At 49.7% G+C, this 15669-nt stretch overlaps 2 protein-coding genes across 2 annotated transcripts in view; one reads left to right on the top strand and one right to left on the bottom strand.

Moving 5' to 3' along the window:
• Positions 1-15669, top strand: part of LOC142588134 (sulfotransferase 1E1-like) — a 156117-nt gene that overhangs the window by 85313 nt on the left and 55135 nt on the right. The gene's annotated exons all lie outside the window — the stretch shown is intronic.
• Positions 1-15669, bottom strand: part of LOC142587202 (BTB/POZ domain-containing protein 3-like) — a 67214-nt gene that overhangs the window by 44986 nt on the left and 6559 nt on the right. The window contains exon 2 of the mRNA XM_075698079.1: positions 13778-13924. Coding sequence (XP_075554194.1) covers positions 13778-13784 — 7 coding nt within the window. The 5' untranslated portion in view covers positions 13785-13924. The remainder of the gene's footprint in view (positions 1-13777; positions 13925-15669) is intronic.

Below are 15669 nucleotides of genomic sequence, written 5' to 3'. Positions count from 1 at the left end.
TTAGGTATTCTTGTTAGCGTTTAATCTTGAAACTCTTATATGTCTATGTGTTCAAATAAAGACCGAACTGAACATTTCCAAGTGGCTCTCACGAAAAAGCTTGTAAAGCCGCTAGGGAAGACGATGATATGGGTTCAAAGTATAAGGAACATACCGCCCTACTTCGTGATGTGGAACCGCATGATATATTGTCTTTCTCCGCGCAGTTCACTCAGTTATTGGAAACATGGACCAATTAGCCAAAATCTCGATGTAGGCCATGGTAGGGCCCAAGTAAGACTATAAGCAAGGCCAATCTTGGGCCAGTGTTGTCCGACGTAGAATCAATGCGGCCCTAGATTCGGACTACATTGGTACAAGCTTGTAGTCCAAGCGAACGTTCTACTCTGGGCTAGTTGGTTTAGGTTGCAACGTGGCCAACAACACAGTCGTCGGGACAAGTTATTTGGACAGGATAGAAATGCTCTGCAATGTGCCCTGGAGAGGTGTGCCCTGTGGCACTCACCATGATGCTCCTGGAAGTGAAATGATACGCGCAGTGCACTAATGTGCAACGTATGCAAAATACACTAGAACTCTTACAAATTGTTTAAGTTATGACATTTAAAAATAAGAGTATTTTTAAGTAAAGTGAAATTCGCCTTTGGTTTCGCCGGACCCACCGGCAGCTTCAGTCCATGGACCGAGCACGTGTCGTAGCAGAAGGCACGATAGTCTTTCACGTATATATTAAGTGCGTATACGTTAGGGTTGTTTACACCACGATGTGAACAGCTCGCAAGACCTGTCTTATCCGTCCTGGTTGCTCAGTGGCTATGGTGTTGGGCTGCTGAGCACGAGGTCGCGGGATCGAATCCCGGCCACGGCGGCCGCATTTCGATGGGGGCGAAATGCGAAAACACCCGTGTGCTTAGATTTAGGTGCACGTTAAAGAACCCCAGGTGGTCGAAATTTCCGGAGTCCTCCACTACGGCGTGCCTCATAATCAGAAAGTGGTTTTGGCACGTAAAACCCCATAATTTGAAGACCTATCTTGCGATCTTTCCTGTCCGCGTCACGTGTTCCATCATTTGCGCTGTTCCCAACGTTGGTCCGAGGTTGGCGCACGTTGGCAAAGCACCGGGTCTGCATTGACGCTCATTTTCTGTGATTTAGGGGTCCGTTGTTCTCTCACGCGCATTGGTCTTCCCGCGCTGAGCGTATTGTTTGCTGATGGGCCAAGCCGGAGATAACGCTATAGACGGAATATCACAACGAAAAGAAGAAGTACAGCCCCGCATATGTTTATTTTGATCTCTTCGTGTATGTATGGTCCCGAATCGTTACATTACCCGCTGCGGTGGCGCTTTGCCTATATCGTAGATTTTACTAACTGAACTAGTTTTATGAGAAAGAGAGAAAAGGTTTGAGAAAGAAAGCGACTAATTCACCTAAATTGGTGGCTATATGCATATTCAGAAAAGTAGGTGAGGGGAACTGAGCTAATTAAGAGTGGTTCACTACGGAAGATTAAGACGCGAAGCTCCATAGTGAGTGGCTCATTGACGTTGGTCCGTTAATTGTCGGAGCCCGTCCTTTAACCACATCACCAACTTAAGCCGGTACTTTTCACGGAATGGATCGAGTACAACGCACCCACACAAGAGGCGATGAACACTTCGATTTATGACCTTTGCGCGCGCATAAACTTTCGAGCGCAGATGTGGTTGCGAGCGGTCGGAGTCATCGCGTTGCCGTCGCCACTGCATAAGGCGGTGATATTCAATGAGAGCTGGAGATGTTAGCCTATAGCGAAATTCGGGTTTTACGGTGTACGTTAATCGAATATGCAATAACGGCGACGCACCTTAAGGTAATTTCACGCTCTTTAAATCCTGGAACAGGAAGACAGCAGCCACACGCCGGTTTGACTGACCGATTGGATTTCACGCCCCGGAAAAAGTCTGGCGTTATGAGTAACTCCGTAGTGGAGAGCCCATCGGGGTTAATTCTGACCGCCTGGGGTTCTTCGACGTGCGCGCAAATCTAGTGAGCTTTCCCATTTGGCCCTTCGAAATGCAGCCAGTCGCGGCAGGAAAACGAACCCACGACCTCATCCGCAGCAGAACGTCGTAGTCGTCGAAGCTACATGCGGTGTGGAAAAGGGTCGATGAGTACAGCGGAAACTCGTCGGACATGTCAACTTCGAAGGGTCGAAACCGCGGGCACAAACCCGCGACGCGCGCCCGACAGCTCCTGCGCCTCACGTGACAGCTGCATGGCGGGCTCGTCAGGAGTGGGTGGGGCCAGGATGTGACGACAGACGAACGAGCCAGCACGCGTTTCTCGCTCTGGTCTCGCCAACGAGACGTCACCTGGGCGGCGGTCGGGTACTGGCGCGCCGCCATCGTGCGCGGCTCGCGCCCACGCAGGTCGCGTCATGCGCTGCGAGGCCTGACAAGTCTGGCAGGTCTTTGAATAAAAGAGAAAAGTGAGTGGGGTTCAACGTGGCTTGAACCTAGTTTTGCAGAAGGGTTGAAATCCGGGCCAGTTCGTGCTTAGTTGACCGAAAAAACCAGTCACAATAGACAAGAAGAGAGGTTATACGAGTAGTTATACGAGCGAAAGCTTTACGAAGCACGGTTAGACACGGTTCTTCAGTGCTTCTGCACGGCGAGCTATATCGGCAGGGTGCTCAGGCTAAGTCTGGCGCCTGCGGCGAAGAGTTGACGCGCTCGCGCCGGCGCGTGCTTCATCCATGGCGAGACTCGCCGGCGAAGCAGCTGTTGAACCCTCGCCTAGTCACGTGGTACGCGGCGGCGAGGCTCGAGCGAGCGCAGCTGCGACGCCTCTCCGCTCCGGATCACGTGACGTCCCGTCTCAAACTTCGCACTTGTGCGTAAGCGGCTGAAGGTCAAACGCCCACCGAGATTGACCCTGGGAGTTGTACCTCGAGGAGTAGAGCTTTCGCTCTAAAAGAGCTCCGATAAATCGCGTTAAACGGAGCTAGTTCGTACGTGGCTAACGCAAGCTTTAGGGAACGGGACAAAAGGGCCAACTCAACAAACTGGTCAATAATGAAGGCAGGACGATTACGTCACTGAGCTATCAAGTCAGTTTTATTTTCGCGCGTGTGGCTACACAAACAACAGTGCACGTGCAAATAAAGAAAAAAAAGAAGCTTCGAGAACAAATGCACAGCATCGGCACTTCATGTAGACCACGCAAAATCTGGACGGTGCGGTGTCCCGTGTGTTTGTCCCAAATTTCCCGTGTCCTCATTTCAGCTCCTCAGCTCGCCTAGTTACGGCGGTCTTCCTTTCGCTCATCGAAGAAATGAACCGGATGTCTTTCGTCGTCGTCGTGGTCATCAACATCATCATCATTACCATCGAGTCTAGAGGCACTGACAAAGGTATTGCAAGTTGTGACCGACCGCGACTGACCCGCGACCTGCAGGAGTGACTCGTGGCACGACCGATGTCGATACCAGCAATGGCGACATCCCAACATCCCCAGTCGCCTAACCGAAATGTCTCGGGACTGGCGCAGTTCACGTGTGCGAGCACAACTACCGCCACATGAAGTGACCGTCCGCGTAATCCGTCACCCAGCTCCTGCGCCGCTGCTTTAGTTAAGCAGCATTTGCGAATGAATTCGAGCGACTGAAAAAAAAATCGGGAAGTGAAAGCGGCTGACCATTCAAACAACCGCTTTTCGACCAAAGCGGCCATTTCGCGACCGGTGATTCGTGACCAACTTGGACGCGCTATCTCTGAGACTCGCTCCCTTTTGATAGCGGCCCAAGTTCACTCCAAAACGAAGCCGCATGCCCAGGCTATTTCTCATATGCTTACTGTCTTGCGTAGCTGATTGCATTCCCCATTCCTTAAGGGTCCCTGAAGTCAGGCGTCCTGCTGTTGTGCACTGGGCTGCGCTTTCGGTTCCCGATCGCAGCGGGCCATATCCCCCCGGGGGACGGAATGGAAATGCACTCGTACATTTAAATTTAATGCGCACGTTAATCGAGGAAATCCAGGTGGTCAAAATTAACCCACAACTCTCTAATATTCTGTGCCTCAAATAGTCAGTGTGTGGCTTTCGGGCGTTAAGCTCCTCCCTAATTACCCAATAAAAAATATCACCGCCCAAGCACTCCGTACAGATGGTTAACCAGCGAAGCTGAAACGTGCGGCCCGGTGTTTATCACTCGGTTAATCCCGACGGTTCATTAAACGACGGCTTGTTAGGCTGCCTGATCCTCGGTACGCAGTTGCTGCTGGCACTCGGCTGCACTAGTATGTTATTGTACCCGGGCTGCAGCACCGGCATGGCTTAGACGAGCTCGTTCCCGGTTCTGTTCGCCGCGTTGCTGATCGAAAGCTGCCTGCTCCTAAGGAGTACGTATCGCGCGTTGCCTGCCCATTTCGGAGCCGAAGAGAAACTGCTGCACGCGCGCTCGGCTGCGACGGAGAGCAACGACGTCACTACCGACGCAGCCAATCCAACACCACCTAGTAGCACAAGGCCTTTTCCCTCCGATCAATGACGTCATGTTACCTGGCCCGACTGCCACAAAATCTAATGGGGATGTTTCCGAGTAGGCAACAGTGATTTTGACGTCACCGCTTTCCTCAAGCCAGCCTTGTCCACGGAAATGTAGGGCCAGGTAGCGTGACATAATGAATCGGAGTAAACCGGGTTTGTGCTATCTTGGTGGTGTTGGCTAATCGCGCGCCTCTCTTTCTCTCTCTCTTTCTTTTCTCGCATGCGCATGGGGTTGCGCTGGATGAGTTTTCGGCATGCAGGCGACTGATAGACGGACGGACGAATCGGCTAGTGACATACAGCTTCGCTGTAATACCCACATCCCGCCCCCCCTCCCCCTATCTGATTATCCTATATGAATAAAAACTGACAACCACTCCATTCTGTGAAGATGGAATGGCAGCGAAATCACTTTGCTTTTCATTTTAGAGCTTTTACTGTTGGTCTGATTTCGCTGCCATTGCATCTTGACTAGGTGTAATGGTCGTCATTTGAAGTGTCTGCAGATGGCGGTTGAGGTGTTTGAATGGATGATTTAGTAAAGACAGTGGTTGGTGTTCGATTGAGACTTTTATTTTGTCAGGGTAGCCAGGATTGCTTTATGACCACTATCATATGCACTCAGTGGTTCGATTGCCACCTTAGACAGGTGGCTTGAATCAAATCAATGCACGTCCGGTGATGCATGGTAGGCACGTAATTTTTTTTCGTTGGTAGGATTACTACGGCGCGGGCACGTGCACGCCACCTGGCGTGGTTGCGCGCCGAAGGCGAGGAATGTAAAGAAGGAGAATCTGCCCGTGACAAGTAACGCCAAACTCCGGGCGTCACTGAGCTTCGCTGAAGGTGACGTCAGGGCCTCTGCTTGATTGTTCCTTCCACCATGCTGATAACAGAGGTAGGTGAGTGTGATAGATAGCGATTATGCGCCAGCATTGGTGGGAAGCGGGCGACAAATGCCGCTATAGCTGTAAGAAAGCAACATTTTGTTTATGAAGTGCTTGTGGATCACGTTTTATGAAGTGTTGAATTGTTTTTACAATAATAGGTGGTGTCCAAATCTACGCCCGGGCGACGGCTCCCTTCAAGTGACAGAATCTAATCTCGAAGGATACGCTTTTGCTGGTTGCATGACCCAGTTTTCTTGCTTGTTTTTTAACCAAGCCAGGCTAATTAAGTGGTAGGATATGCCAGTATAGCTGCAAAATGTCTAGCGACGTAGAGCATATAGGGCCCTCTATAGCCAGTAGGTCCTACTATTGCGGTGCTGGCAGCCATTCACAGCACACTTAGTCGATGTCATTTTTGTGTCTCACCGAGACCACAGAACTGGGAGGTATTCGCAAACTAGCGCGCGCACATCTAGTACAACATCACTTATGTGCACCGCCAAGCTTTGAGGGACGCGACGGCTCTGCCTTGTCATACCGGGCGTTCACATGAATCCGACAGGAGCGGGTCGAGTCGGCTTGTCGACCTGGAATCGGCCTGTCGAGATCATGCAAATGCTAGCCGGTCGGGCCGAACCAGCGTCTGGTCACGCTGAGTCAGCCCGACCAGTTTGCAGCGCGATCGTAAACGTCGTCTGGTCGGCGCCTGCCAGCGCTGGTACTATTGCCCGGCAGCACTGTGACGTCAGCCAGCGCTTTCGGCGCCGGCAGCGGGAAGGGCATCAGTACAGGGCAAAAACAAGCATTAATTGTGCCGTGCAACATCATGGTAACGAGGATAACCAAGAAACAGAGCCGTTGCATACAGCTGCGGGAACCGGAAGTTCCGTTTGAACGCGTTGACAGAAAGGCCAAGGTTCTGCGCACGCGCAGACCGCCTGCGCAAGCGCAGTGCTGTGGCCCCAAGCGCTAAGGGGGCCCCAAACGCGCGCGGGGCCCTAAAAACTATCTGATGTCTCGGCTCGACGATGCGCACCGGCGTTCTGCAGAAACCATCAGAGGTGAGCTCGCGTAAACGCGGTCACGTCGGTAAGACCGATTTCCGACACGACCCGTTTGCGTCGGGTTCATGCAAACGTATAGCCATAGAGTTAACGCGACCAACTCTACGTGCCTACTGTAAGCTGGCTCTGCCGCTCAACTCGTTAACACGATGACAGCGCCACTCGCTATAGAGTGGAATTTCTTCACACTTACTAATACGCATGGAATAAAACGAAATGGCCTATTGTTATAAAAAATCGCAATTTTCAAGGAATACGTAGGCGGTGTACTTGATAACATCCGACTTACATACACAGTAATCTCGTGTTACTACATCCGAAGTACCAAGGCTTCACCGCCTGTTCCCGCCACTATAAACCGTTTTTTTTTTCCTTTTTTTTGCGAATACCAATTTTTACTTCAGTCGCAAAGAGCATGCAATAGATTGTGTCACTGTAAATCATGGTCTTTTAATTTCTATACCAGCATCTCACAACTCGTTCCGGCTGGTTGTCATTCTATTGAATGCGTAAGAGGTCCGTATGCAGCTGTCGTTCCGGCACTTCTGAATTGGTGAGGCGTCCTTGCCTCTCTTAAAGATATGCATTTTTTTTTGTGTAAAACGAGCGTCTTCAAAAACGCGTGATAGCATCTCAGACTTGTCTTTCTTTTTTTTTTTTGTGACGCAGTTATAACGCTATACGTGGCATGCAGCCGCTACTATCTGCAGCACTCTCAATATAGTTCCGCATAAGTTACACTAAGTGAGCGGAAGATATTTGCAAGAAATTACTGCAGAAACATTCTCCTGACACTCGCCACATAGCGCGTACGCATTTCTTTCCAGTCGCTCATCTTGCAGACATAGGACTCCGGCGTATCCGGACGCGTTAGGTCGTATAGTGATGGCGACCTTCGCTCGGTCTCGTCTTTTTTGTTAATCAATCTTAATGGCTCAATTATCGAATTCCTAATCAATAAATGCAAGAAAGCTTAATTATGCTTTCGTCGTATTAATTACCTTTACATATTCCTGGTTAGGCTTAATTAAGCGTTGCAAAAAGTGTACCGCTTACTCGCTGGAACTTATGCGGATACCCGATTGTGCATGCTCTGCCCAACACTCACAGCTTCCGCAGTCGCACGAGTTGTGGCCATCGATGCGGGAGTACTCCGGAAATCCCGTGGTGGTGAGAAGCGCCGACGGACTCTTCCAGTACAGGGATTCCAGCATGACGGATCCCTGCAGCTTCCCGTCCCGGAACGACCCAGAGCCAGCGTCGCCTTGGATGCAGGAAGCCACGGGCACGGCGGCCGTGCTGATCTCAAACTTTGTCTTTCTTTTCGATTCGTTCCGGTCACCTACGCTAACCTGCGTCCATTTGTTTGTCTCCAGCGTAAAGGACAACGCGATGGCAGTGACTCGGCTATGGCGCGCTCAAAGGCCGCACGGCAGTGACTCGGCTATGGCGCGCTCAAAGGCCGCACGGCGAATAAGGAAGACAGCACATTGTTTATTTGCGGGCTTGTCCAGTTATAACTGTCCACAAAGCCTCGCGCAACCGACCACCGTTTGGAAAAGCGAAGGAAACGGAGGCCTAGAAATAGCGTGGCACAGGGATCAAGAAACGCGCATGGAAGTCTTGAATGGCAGTTTACCAGTAGAGTTCGGCGTAACGCCGTTTGGTATATCAGAGTTAAAGATGGTCACCTCGCGCTCGCAGCCGGTGTAATGACCTCCAGGTTTCCTACATCTGCTAGAAAATAAACTGCTTCAATAAATTTCAAAAATATCGCCATTCACGACGAGGGCGCTCAAATGAAGATATTGGCGAATGCTTAGTAACTCCACGAGCCCGCCATGGGTCAAACAGCTTGTCAAACTGATTTTGAGGCCGACGAATGACAGCTATAGGAGTATAATGACGTGAAGCCACTGTGGACTACGACCGGAGGTTGAAAACAGACGCGAAGGAACTTGCGAATTTTGGCCACACATTTCTGCCTCGCCCGACTCCTGAACTTCGGCGCATATCGTGTGCCACGGCTTCTCGGTGGGGTGTGAACACAATCGCTCCGAAACGGGCCTCAGAACGTAGGCTACAGTGCTCGAACATGGACAGCGTCGGTGATGAGAGGCGCTCCATGGACCACAATTCCAAGGCGGATCACTCCTTGAAATTATCTCGAAATATTCTAGCTTTTCTTCGTGTTGCCGCTTCTCTACCCTTGAAGCACTTCGGGGTCGTCAAGTACTTCTTCAAGCATCATTTTTCGTGCTGGACCTTGGCTTCCAACCTCATAGCCGAACAGCTTCGGGATGCTTTGCAGGTGTATGGTCTTCCGGTAAACGCGACGTTTGTGGTCCTTCCACGCTGTTCGTGCCTCCTCAATTCTGTGTCGTCACTTCTGACGTTGCGGCCGAATGACTTCCTGATAAGTTTCAAGCCGCTTGCTCCCGTGAGTCCCGATCAGCTTCGTGGTCGTTAAACACTCTTCGAGCTAATCCGTGCTGTGTCTTGGCGGCTCACCTTGTAGCCGAATGACTTACCGGAACTTTCCAGGTCTACGGGCCCCCGGTAGCCGCGTCAAGTTTCGTGGTCATTGAACACTCTTGAAGGCCTAACAAATACTGGGTCTTCTGGCCTTGTGGTAGAAGGACTTTCCGAAGATTTCTAAATGAACAGCATCACGATACTCGAGAAGTGCTCCCATCGAAACGGCCTGCACTGGCTATCACCGTCCGAGTCGAACCTCGTGGATCGCTCCGGCAGTTCTCCGAACCTTACGAACCAGTTCCCGATGCAACGAAGTCCAGAAACCCGCACGATCATAGTATACTGGCCATTCTCAGTACGTGCACTTGCCGAGGAAGACATGGGAACCACCGAGACGGGGCTGCGCGACCGGTCGCCGTCGCCGTTTCATCCGGGCCGCGGCCCGCGCGACAAAAACGTCGAAGCGGCGACACCCGGAAAAACAAAAACCTCACCCCAGGGCCCCGTAGCGACCTCCGACGACCGACTCGATCTCCACCCACTGCCGAAGGTCTTTGTCGCACCTCGCCCTCCCAATCAGGCATGACTGCCTGGGACCCAGGCTTTGGACGGACACTCCTCCTCGGTGTCGCCGTGTATGTGTGTATATGGGGTGTATGTGTGCGTGGGCATGTGTGTGCGTGTGTGTGCGCGTGCGGCCATTTTGTGTGTTCATTCGTTTCCCGTTCCCGTTTAAGCTTTTCTTTCATACCACATCGTTAACCGGCCCCTCCCCCACCCCTCTTTTCTCCGCTGTCTTACCGTAACTCCTGCCAGGTGGGACAACCCTGTCGAACTCACACGCCCACGCACGTACACACACACGGACAGACACACCGACTCCACCGCAAGCGTGCGTGTGTGCAGTTGGTTGTCTTCATTTTGCTTCGTGCTCCCCATTTCTGCTTTGTCTTTCACGACGTGTACGCCTCGTTTACCCGTTCCCTTCGCCTATCGTCCCGTCCGCACCAACTTCAGCGAGGTGGTGCAATCCTTCTGTACAAACACGCACACAAACACGCACACAAACACGCACACACACAGACAGACAGAAAGAGAGAGGTACGATGGGAAAATGGGGGGACGGTAGGGATCCATACTTTATTTCCATAACTGATTAATAAAAAGCGTCGTTCCGCCGTAAGTGGGCGGGGGCCCGCTGGACGCCCTTTCAAGGCCGCCGCACCGCAGCTCTCCGACTGACCCTCGCCGCGTTCCAGCCCGGGCACGCGACCCTGGAGCGCGCCTCAACCGCGGCTCCGCCAGTCAGCTGTCGATGGGGAGGGCGCTCTCGCAATAAAAAACAAAACAAAAACAAAGAAAAAAACAAAGCCGGGAACGCTCGTAATGGCTCGCCGTGGACGTAACAGCGCCACTCCTATATCTCGGCGCGGCCTTCGGCCATCCGATGGCTACACTGCTATGCGGTAACAGTTTGCGCAAGAAGTATATAGCCCCCGCGTAATCCGCTTAGTCCGCTATACAGACAACCGCAATAGTTTGCTTGTCTTTGCGATGGTATGCTAATAAACGTTCTAAATCTGCTCTTGCCGTCCCGGTCTGGTTAGGCGTCGATGTTTGAATCAGTCGCGGATGCTCGTTGTTATTTCAAGTGATGTCGACTTTCGCAACATGTTCCAGGATATTTCTGAAGGCTGCGCCCGGGCACTGAAATTGTCTCCACGCATAAACGTAAAGCTGAGCGAATGAGATGAGATGTGCTGTATAGGACCGCGCAGCCAGCGGGGAAGCGAAATATGATAGCCGTAACGTCTAAAAGAAAAACAAATGCAGTGTGGTTTAGTCACTGAATGTGGGCAGCTGATATTGCCGTCAAGATTAAAATGAAGAAGCGGAGTCGTTCATGTCATGCAATGCATGCCGCTGATTATATACCGGTGGCCTATTGCAGTCGGTGCCAAATGAAGCCAAGCGCAGTCGCTGGCAACTGAGAATAAGGGTTACATGAAATTATACGTGTGGGTGCTATGCCCCCCATCTGCGATAATTGGTTGTCTTCTCGTCGACTTCATTTCCCCTTTATTCTTATTAATTGTACATTTCAATGGAGCAGCTAGAACTGTTCATTTTTCCTCAGAAGCTTTCTCCCATTTCTTTGTCAGCTGGCTTCATGTCGTTGAAACAACCCGGAGATCAAGCCTTTAGGTTACTGTTACCATATTATTCTTGTTCTTCAACGTGGTAGTGCGATGTGATTACGACCTTGGAAGGACACTGAGATCGTGTGGGTTTATTCGAGACGTAGATAAGTGGAGATAAATGTTCGATTCCTTCGTCCTGCAGTTGTCTGAAAATGAAACTACTACTATTATTATTATTATTATTATTATTATTATTATTATTATTATTATTATTATTATTATTATTATTATTATTTCCGCTACTGCCAGAACTATCACACATAGTAGGGAAGTTTGCGTTCGAATGTATGACCTCATCTCTGCAGAAGTTTTCGGTTATCTCAGATCGCTCGTTTGGCATTACAACAGGACGAGGAACCATAGTCTGTTTGGTGGAGTTTTGTGATGAGCTTTATTGTGCTTTCGAAAAGAATATGCTTGCGTGTGCTTTATTTCTGGATATAGTTAAGGCTTTCGACACGGTCAACCACAAAATTCTTCTTGAGAAGTTGCGCATGCTGTGTTTCAGAGGACCGTTTTATGATTTCTTTAAAAGAAAAAGTTATCTTAGCGATCGCTGCCGAGTTAAATTAAAATGAAATTATGGGGTTTTACGTGCCAAAACCACTTTCTGATTATGAGGCACGCCGTAGTGGAGGACTCCGGAAATTTCGACCACCTGGGGTTCTTTAACGTGCACCTAAATCTAAGTACAGTGGTGTTTTCGCATTTCGCCTCCATCGAAATGCGGCCGCCGTGGCCGGGATTCGATCCCGCGACCTCGTGCTCAGCAGCCCAACACCACGCTCTCGAGTTGTTCCCTTGGACAATAATAAAACACCAGTCAGCCGCAGGCTTCAATTGGCGTTTTACAAGAGTAAATTTTGTAACGTTTTTTTTAAATGTATCTACGAACTATTTCACTTCATCTGTATCCAAATGTATATATCTTTCTTTTTTCGATACGCAGATGACCCGGTGTAACCCGCCGCGGTTGCTAATTGATAATGACCTTTCCTGGCACCACCATATGACATACATCTGTACTAGACTCAGGAGTGCTGCGCGCTTACTGTATAATATAAATTTTTTTTTTCGATGTCGGTTAAAGAACGGTCATGCACTCGCTTGCGCAGTGTTTTGAGGTACGGCATAATTGTGTTTGCATTTTCTTCTCTTCATTTCTACAGTGCAGGATCGATGTCATTTTAAAGAGTAATCTGAAAAGCATCGCTTACAATTTTCCCGTGGTGAACAGTGCAGATCTGTTTTCGTGTCTTTGCTTGCGTTCCTTAATTCACTGTTTGTGCGAACAGTTGACTCTCGCCACTTTTGGAACTTGGATTTAAGGCAGGCCTACACTGCGCCTCCATCACTCCGAAAAGTTCCTCGTTTTATTGTGCCCCGTTGAGCTACAAGATATGGAAAAGTTAGAAGGCGTGTTTACGTTCCGCAAGTTTTCATTGAACTCGGGGACGATATACTCACTGGGACCTCAAAGCACACCCTACGGATAATGTTAGATCACCTTTGGCTCGTGTAATGCCGTCTTTTTATTTTCGACTGTTACCTCATTTCTCGGTTATAGTATCCTGTAGTTCTGTTTCTGTCTCGTTCACTAGGCAGTGACGAGTGATTTCAATCCTCTTCAATGTCTTCTACAACTTTTTTTTGCAGCCGATGTTGCGGGGTCCTGTCGCGCAAGCTTTTCTGTGGCTTTGACAGACCTGATATTGCAATGTACAAACTCAAGATGGAAAAAGAAACGTTATTATTATTATTATTATTATTGTTATTATTATTACCTATTCTGCCTGTATTCACATATTTCGGAGTTGGTTCCATCCGTTCTGCACATATGTAGACAATCATGTTGCATGATTAGCTGCATCTTTACGCCCGCCTCGTCACCTTTCTTTTTTCCTATTCGTTTCTTTGTGTTTGTTTTGTCTACCACCTTCGTGCTTTCTGTTCAGTGTCCCGCGTAGTACTTGCTAAGTGCACCATTACAAAAGACACCATACCTGTTCCTAGGCACTATAATAAACATTTTATTTATTTATTTATTTATTTATTTATTTATTTATTTATTTATTTATTTATTTATTTATGCTGCGGATTCAGGTGACTCCAACCAGGAGTGGGCACAGAAAATACAGAATAAAATACCATAATATGGAAAAACATACAAACACACACACAAGATACGATGGTATACATGTTACATTGTAGACATACATATCGTACGAACACATTACAAAGTTCACATACTCTAGACTCTCAAGTTATCAAGAAACGTTTCCACATTTTGGCTATCCACTACACAGTACACAGTTGCTTGTTTGTTTGTTTATTTGTTTGTTTGTTTGTTTGCTTGCTTGCTTGTTTGTATAGGCGCAACTTGTTTACGGTCTCTGTCGCTCCCTTCTTTCGCAACCGGACCCCCGTGACCCCAAACTCGGCCCAGTTCTCCGCTACATTTCGGCCGAAAGGCGAAGAAGCTTGGTTCCGCGCGAGAGTGTGAGCAGCGCGACTTTTGGCGGCGCTGCGTAATAAACGAACCCTCCTCTTGCTGCTGCTGCGTCTGCTGCGCAGCAAGAAGAGGAGGAGGAGGAGGAGGAGGTGCGATCGCGCTCACCTTGCATCCCAATGGCCTAGTAGGGCGCCGTGACTCACCAACGGCCGGTGGCCCCACTCCCGGTGGTCACGTCCCGCGTCACGGAGACCGCCGCCGTCGCGACACGCTCGGCGACCGCAGCCAGCCGGGAACCGCAGCTTCGGGGACCTGTGCAACGACGGGACGGCCGAAAAAGCCGCCACGGCCCCGTGAGCACAGGGTCAAGGAACCGCGGGCGACAGAGCTGGCCGGGGCCGGGGAGAGATTGATTGATTCGCGTGGTTTCAACGTCTGCGAGCTGTTCTGACTACCTGGCGTTTCTTTAACGTGCAGTTTAAATCTAAACAAACACACAATCCCCCCCCCCCACGCACACATACAAAATGTGCTGCTTTACGTGCCAATTAAAACAACGATGTGATTATGAGGGCCGCCGCGGGGGGAGACGCTTGCTTAGTGTTGACCAACTGATGTTTGGTTCTTTACCCGGGCACCTAAATCTAATTACACGAGCGTTTATTTTTTTTTCATTTGCATTTCGGCTCTTTACCGAAATGTGCGGCCGAGGCGGCGGCGATCGAACCCGCGACCTGGAACTAGCAGTGCGACGCCATAGCCACTGCAGTACCGCATCAGGTTATGTCTAAATAAAATACACGAGAGCCTTTCCCCCTTTCTTTATTCTCTTTGAATTTGTGTTTCATTGAAATGCGGTCTCCGCAGGCATTCAATGTCACCCGCGACCTCGTGCTGCGTAGCAAAACGCCCGAACGCCCGCACCCACTGAACCTCCGCGGCAGGTGGGGTATATGGGGAGACAGAGAAGAGAGACAGAAGAGAGAGAGAGAAAGCTCTTTATTGAAAAAAAAAAAAAAGAACACTGATCAGCCAGCGTATTTTTCGCCTAAATGCTACTCTGCGGGGAAGGGGACAAAGCAGAAGAATGTGGGCAGAAGAAAAACGGCGAAAAAGAAACTTTAGGTCCGGTGATGTTATCGGCAGCAAAATAAGTGTCCAAGGCGATGAAGGGGGGCATTGAATCAATAGGCATGCTCTCTAAACTGTGACCCACGCGCGTCGTATCACCAAGACTGTTATTTTATTATGTCTTGCATTATCCGTCGAGTTTAAACAGACGAAAGATAAAAGGTAGGCCACCGCGTACCGGGGAAGGGGGAAGGGGGCCGTGAAAGATAAGGGAAATGAAGGAATAGGAAAGAAAGAAGGAACGATAGAAAGACTAGATTTGCGGACGCCGTCACGCAGTCCGCGTAAAGGCGCCGCGTGGCCACGTGCAGTGCCAATCCAAACAAGGCCACAGAGTTTTACAGGAATGTGGAGGCATGAAGTGACCAACGGTTGTCGAACAAGGGATGTCACTAAATCAACGTTTCGACAAGAAGTATCTGTTTCCGCCAGGGACCCGCTTGCCGAAGATGAGAACCCTGACGAAGATTAGTCCTGGCCCCTGTTGAAGCGTACGTTGTCTCCAGCGTCATTTTCTGTTCAACCATCCGTTGATCAGACAGCGTCAGTGTCACATGCATCGACACGTACGACGTAATGCAATGCGCAGTGCCGCTCAACCGCACAAGAAATGAGATAAAATAAGGAAATGCAGGAAGGTCAACCGGGCGCGCACCCACAGTTTGCTACCCTTCACCGAAAAAAAGAAGGCATTAAGAGGATACAAGAAAGGAGAGAACAGTGGTATGGAATAGTGGAGTTTGCAAGCGTATAGTATGGTGTGAGCTCTGACGCTGGACAGGGGGGTTCAGTGCAGCACAACAAGCATATAGATACACACTAACAGTGTGTTCATCCCTATACATTGTACTTAGGCTTAGGGACAGGTGGTCAAAATTAATCCAAAGATCAACTACGGCGTCCCCTCAAAACGTGCTCCCAAACCT

This window comes from Dermacentor variabilis, chromosome 7, assembly GCF_050947875.1.
Source record: "Dermacentor variabilis isolate Ectoservices chromosome 7, ASM5094787v1, whole genome shotgun sequence".
Lineage (NCBI taxonomy): Eukaryota > Metazoa > Arthropoda > Arachnida > Ixodida > Ixodidae > Dermacentor > Dermacentor variabilis.
Note: the sequence above shows the minus strand (reverse complement) of the source record. Positions and strands in the feature narration are given on the sequence as shown.